The sequence below is a fragment of the Sander vitreus genome, chromosome 19, assembly GCF_031162955.1.
Source record: "Sander vitreus isolate 19-12246 chromosome 19, sanVit1, whole genome shotgun sequence".
Taxonomy (NCBI): Eukaryota; Metazoa; Chordata; class Actinopteri; order Perciformes; family Percidae; genus Sander; species Sander vitreus.
The window spans coordinates 4,983,579-4,989,807 of record NC_135873.1 but is presented as its reverse complement, the minus strand read 5'-3'; the positions used below and the strand labels follow the sequence as shown (position 1 = coordinate 4,989,807).

General features: G+C 39.6%; 1 protein-coding gene across 3 annotated transcripts in view; it reads right to left on the bottom strand.

Moving 5' to 3' along the window:
• The window catches only part of prkd4 (protein kinase D4), a 17,421-nt gene extending 12,692 nt beyond the window's left edge, over positions 1 to 4,729 (bottom strand). For 2 of the 3 annotated variants that reach the window (XM_078276054.1, XM_078276055.1), the window contains exons 1-4: positions 4,604 to 4,729; positions 3,233 to 3,431; positions 969 to 1,107; positions 1 to 100 (exon numbers count right to left, since the gene is read on the bottom strand). The exon at positions 1 to 100 is cut by the window's left edge and continues 32 nt beyond it. In XM_078276054.1, coding sequence (XP_078132180.1) covers positions 1 to 100; positions 969 to 1,107; positions 3,233 to 3,388 — 395 coding nt within the window. In that variant the 5' untranslated portion in view covers positions 3,389 to 3,431; positions 4,604 to 4,729. The remainder of the gene's footprint in view (positions 101 to 968; positions 1,108 to 3,232; positions 3,432 to 4,603) is intronic. The other variant, XM_078276056.1, reaches the window with a different exon arrangement.
• Between the last annotated feature and the right edge of the window lie 1,500 nt (positions 4,730 to 6,229).

Sequence of the window (6,229 nt, the reverse complement as noted above, 5' to 3'; positions counted from 1 at the left end):
CACAGCATTTCTCCACAGTGGTGGCAGAAAGTGGGAGTCCGGTACGTTTGGACCACCAGGGTGTGTGGACGGGTCCTCATCTCAGTCACTGACGCTGATCCTGAGTCAGATCAAAATAAAGAAGATGGTATACAGTCCGAATATGCCACTGATTTGATCCTCTTCTGAGAAATATTGTGTGTAGTAGTTTGAATTTAAGAATTTTTGACACCACTACAGTTCAGTGGGTTCCACTTTTGTATGGAAAATCCAACAAAACTTAGTGTCAGTTAGTAGGTGATATATTGATATTGTGACAAAAATATGTACACCTTCTATTCTGCAGTGGAAGCTACTGCTATTTACTGGCAGTGCAAGATGTGAAATGTACCTTAACGTGCCACCGACTACCTGTAAGTAGCCCTAAGGTTCAAATACCTTATTTTGAAATGAAGCTTTTAACAGTGTTGTGTTTCATGTGGTATTTATGAGATTTCTTTTTGCAGTATATTTGTATTTGTGGCCGAGAACTCAGTCAGCTAAATGGTAGGATTTAGTAGCTTTGTAATGCTTGTTGGCATAAAGTACTGACACATACCTACTCTGTACCTAACAGATAACTTGACAGCCTGTGTGGATCTAAGTAGTGTAAAATGGTAACAAGGGAGCAAAGCAATTCCAGCAAGAAATACTGAACACATTTATGTTATCAGAGGCATTATAGCACGTGGCCTTTGATTTATAAAATGTAAGTCTTCTTAAAGTATTTATGAAGCGTTTCCCTCCAAAATAAGACTTCATTTTCTCTTACATAACACTGACAGTTGCTGGAACAAAATGATGGCTAGCATAAATTCTGATCTGGCAACTGTACTTTTTATTTCAATCTTACAAAAATTCTGCGAATCAGACAAGAATGCTAAGGGGGAAAACAGCCAATAAATGACTGAAAAGCTTTTTCCCCTCGCCCTAAGCTGTTGACCTCTGACCTGCGATGATGACTTCGATGAGGTCTCCATCCTGCAGCTCGTCGAGGTCCGTCAGGCGATGCAGCAGCTGCTCTGAGGCGGACTGATGTCTGAACAGCAGAATCTTCTCCCCGACGCCCACCACGCTGCAGTGTGGAGCCTGAAAACAAACACACACACACACACACACACGCACACGCACACACACACACACACACACACACACACACACGTTGAGTCTTCCCAGAAGCTAAACGTAAAGCTTTTTTAACCACCAGCTGGGGTGAAGCTAATACACAGATCTCCATGTGTTATTACAGGAAATAGCTATTCAGTACTTCATCACTTTTTCAGTTTCTCTAATGGCAAAACTTCCCATCTCAATGAAACAAACACCTTTCCATGCAGGCATTATTCATTTGATACTTCATTATTTGTAAATCCACCAACTATGATCTCAAGTCTGGAGACAAAAGAAAAACATTTCACCTTCACAAACCATGACCTAGTTACTTAGTAAAAAGAGATCAGACTTTCATTGTGATCATTCTGTGCTTAGTAGATAAGAAATCAAACATGATACAATCTAAACTACTGAATATGGTGAGGAAACTGGCATCTTTAATCTGTCAGTCATCGACCTTTGCTACATTCACATGTGCAATGCTCTACATACACATATGCACAATAATATACATTTAATTCTACCTGGACATAAAGTGTTGGACAAATAAGAGAAATATAATGTAAAGCAAACTACAGCTCAATATTTACCATAAAGGTATTTCAATATCTAGCACAATTAAAAAACAAAACAATTCCTTACAGTAGTAACTGTGTAATTTAGGGTGATTTATGTTTTAACATTTACTGAAGGATTCACATTTTTTGTATGAAATTACATTACACAAGTAATATAATAAAATAAAATTGTATATTGTGAATTTCTGTTTCTGAGACCCTAAAAAAGCTGACACATACTGTCTATCCATTATGTGTCACGCTCATAGCGTCAGGTTTGTGTACAGTGAATGCACTAAAATGCACAAGTGAAGTACACATTCTTCAGACCCTGCTGACCTGCTACCTGGAAACGAGAGAAAAGATCAAAGTTAAAAGGAGCGCTGGTTAGAGCGAGGCTGTCTGTGTGTGTGTGTGTGTGTGTGAGTGTGAGAGAGAGAGAGAGAGAGCGAGAGAGAGAGGAGGGGGAGAGGCTGTGGTTGGAAAGTTTGCTGTGTGCTCGTGTCGACCACAAAGTCAAAACTGAGGCAGTATGAAGACCAGATCAGCTGAACACTTGCAATTCATGAACATTTTTATTTAACCTCAACTACGGTTTCTATGCACAACTAACCGACGGACTGTTAAATTTGACTCTTATAGAAGATTATTAATCCTGTTTTTTCTTCTCCAAGTTCTTAGCAATAAAGAGCAATGATAGGAGGTAGTGAAGGAGGGGATGATATGTTTGAATGTAACATTTTGAGACAGAAGTGCCTAATTGTGTGTCACAAAAAAACCCCACACAGCTTCTCTAAAGCTGGTTAGAAAAGCTCACACCTGGCTTTGACCATCTTAAACAGTATAAAACACTGGTTTAATCAGATGTGTCAGAAATACATACACTGCAGCCAAAACCACTTGAACATCCTTCAACCTCGGCATCAGTAAACGCAGACGCCTCACTTTACATATAACCTACACAATCCTCCTTCATGCATAAGGTGACCTTTCAAAGTCCACTTCCTGACTGTTCTGAGGCTCAAAGCGTTAACTGAATATTTTCCAAGTGGGACTGTGTTAAGGATTAGAGCATATTTTCAGTGTGCTAGCTACATACTTCTTTTGTAATTAATAATGCTTTCTAGCACGTAATTGCTCACTTTGGAGCTGCAATAAATGTCCAGTGGAGCAGCTATGGGTTGAGCGCCCTATGCCTAAGAACATCCTGATCATTGTCATTACATTTTTCCCAGCCAGATTGTACCTGCAGGTGAGGGATTTGAACCAGCATTCGAACATTCTAGGCACACGTAAAACAGTGTTTCAGTTTTAACCAGTAGTGAAAGTTACTTTTAAATAGTTATGGGTCGGGCTCCAAAAACACTTAATCCTACACTTCCCATAATGCAACTCAATAGCATCTTCATAAGTACATCTGGTGAAATGCCCCTTTAAGGCTCTTCTGCTTACAGTATGAACCTTTCTGATCTACTGCATAACACCCTCAAAATGGTTCAGGACAGCAGTATAAAATGAGGTCACCAGTGTGAGACTTTGATTACCTTGCGCTCTATGATCTCTGCAGCCAGCCTCTTGGCATGGCGATAGCTCAGGTTGCCAGCAGGGACTCGAACCACCTCCCTAAAGAGGCCGAGCTGGAACTGGAGCAGAGCCGGCGCTGTGAGACTGGTGGGACTGGAGGGAGTCACTGCAAACATGGAGAATGATCCTCTGTGGCGAGATGGGATTCGTCAATGAATTCTTACAAGAACAAAGAAATATGAATGACTATGATGTACAGATTAGAGTTTAAAAAAAAATATATATATATATATATATATATACAAAAGACAAAAAGCGGCCAAGCTCCAATGGAGAAAAAGTTGATATAACACTATTCCTAGCGCATTATTTGCTTTTTTTAAAAAAAGAAGCTGTTAAAGCACCCATATTATGCTCATTTTCAGGTTCATAATTGTATTTTAAGGTTGTACCTGAATAGGTTTACATGATTTAATTTTCAAAAAACACCATATTTTTGTTGTACTGCACAGCTCTCTCTCACTGCTGCAGATCCTCTTTTCACCTGGTCTCTGTTTTAGCTACAGAGTGAGACCTCTTTTCTTCTTCTGTACTATCTTTGATTGCACTCGCACATGTGCAGTAGCTCAGATGTAGATCATGTCAGCTAGCTAGCTCCATAGACAGTAAAAGAAAGGCTGTTTCTACAACTTCAGTCAGTTACAAGGCAGGATTAGCTGAGAGACTTCTAAATGAGGGCGCACATGTAAGTAGTTCTTTTGTAGATTATGGTGAACTTGTGTGTTGTAGCAGTGCTTTGCTACTGAGAACAAGGTAGCATGCTAACGCTACGAGCTAACAGTTGCGGTTAGCCAGCTCGCTTCGGCTTGTGATGTCACAAGCCGTACCGATTTTGAACAGCTCACCCGGAGACTGAAGGCAGGACACATTCAGAAACCGTATCTCACTCAAAACAGCATGGATGGATTTTTTTCAAAGTTTGTATGCGTGTGGAAGCACCAGAGACACAAAAGAACACCCCAAATCCCAGAAAAAGTTTTTTTCATAATATGGGCACTTTAAGGATGTATATTTGTAAATGTAAATTTTTCTTTTTTTTAGTGACATCAACTTTCAGAAGGCAAAAATTCGAAGCTTTTTTGTTAAGATTCCATCTCTATTTAGCGAAGTGTCAGAGGCATTATCTAAAAGTTGTCTGCCAACTGCTGTACCAACTTTTTATTAATGGAACCACCAGTACGATTAAGCAAGAGATTTCCATTTTAAGTAGAAAATACCTTTTTGTACCCAGAAACTGATGTTGATTGGTGAAGAAAACAGTAGTATTCCTTGGTTTTCAAAATAAAAAAAACACTGAAATAACTAAAGATTCGTAACATAAGTAACCTTACTTTCCGATCCCGGTTCATTCAAGCTCACTTCAATCGCAGGATTGTATCTCAACGATGTGACAGCTGATCAGTCTCCATTGCAGATTCTCAACATGCACTCTGGTGGGTCTGGTTTCCTTTTCGTGGGGATAGCCGTCGATGAGACAGGAAGTTACAGAGTGTGACTCGCCTCTGGTGCAGCGCACGGTTAACACCCCCAGCCTTAGTTGTGAAAACTTACACACACACACTTTGTAATGGTCAATATCTTCTTGACAGTTTCTGACAGCAGGGACGAAAAGACAAAATCTGTTTGAAAAGTGGAGTTTGTATTTATTGAACCTTTAATAAAATACACGTTAGGTTGGATCAGCAATATAGGAGCTGGAATTAAGAGTCCCCACACATATACAAGGCCCTCACACCCACAACATTTACAATCTATGGCTCTGAGTAGAGTAATTGCACAAATCTCCAGAAATATTTGGACACCAGAGAAACAAAGATCTGATCTATCTGTGAAGCTTTGGATCAAATCGGCCTGAAACAGATTCAGGATAAACATTTACAACTGTCAGTTTTATTTTTCTCTCAGCTGTTTTATTGAGCAACATTAGTGCATTTATGTCCATATATTTATGGAGTTTGCGATTAATACTGATTCAGAGATGCTTGAGAATTTCAGAAATTTCCAGAAGACACTGAACCAGCTCAGGGGACTGATTAATACAGTGAAGGATTGCTAAGTATTGGTATTACAGTATGACGTGTAAAGGAACTCTACAAATTAGTGTTGCACTAACTTTTGCACACAGCTATGTGGTGTTGAGATTGTGATTAAAGGAATTCCCATCATTCCCACAAGTGACATACAGTAAACATACATATAATGGTTGTATACGGATAACTCTGTACATTATTTGCTGCGGACGATACTTAAAGCACTTTTCCTCCCGTAACATCTTAAAGCACTTTCCGTTTTTTCTATTTTTATCACCGACGCCTTCCTGCTTTACACACTTACTTTGCTCCTTCTCTTCTTTGTGCGTGTATTTCTTCATTAGGATCCAAAACCTGCTCCACCTCGCACATCCCGCACAATCAGAAGCAGATAGAATAACTAGCACTTTTAGACTTAGCAATGCGACTAATCAAAGGTGATTTCAAGGAGGACTGCAGGTTGTTTAGGCATATGGCGACGGTGTGCATGCACCATCGTTGACAAAATGCCTTCACAACAAACCTACGTCTTCCTATCTTTGAAATCAAACTCAGGTTGTCAAGAATTAAGCTTTTTGGTCTGGTAAATGTAAAGCAAGGTGGAGGAACATTTACAAATAAAGCAAAAACAGCAATTGCTTGACAATCTGATCACAGTTGAGGAAGTGATGCCACGACTTGCAGAACCTGATTTCGACTTCAAAACAATAAGATGTATACATTCTGTGGACAGTCCTCTTGGTGTTGGTCTAACAGCACAACACAAACATCCAGTGGAAATACCCCCAGACCCCCACAGTCGACATGAAATTGAACATTCAAATAATCTGTTTTCAGTACCTTCAACATAAAAGCTCAAATCCAAAAACACGTTATCAACTAAATTCATTGAGGACAGATGGTCAACAGTCAGATTTCAGCGAGTGT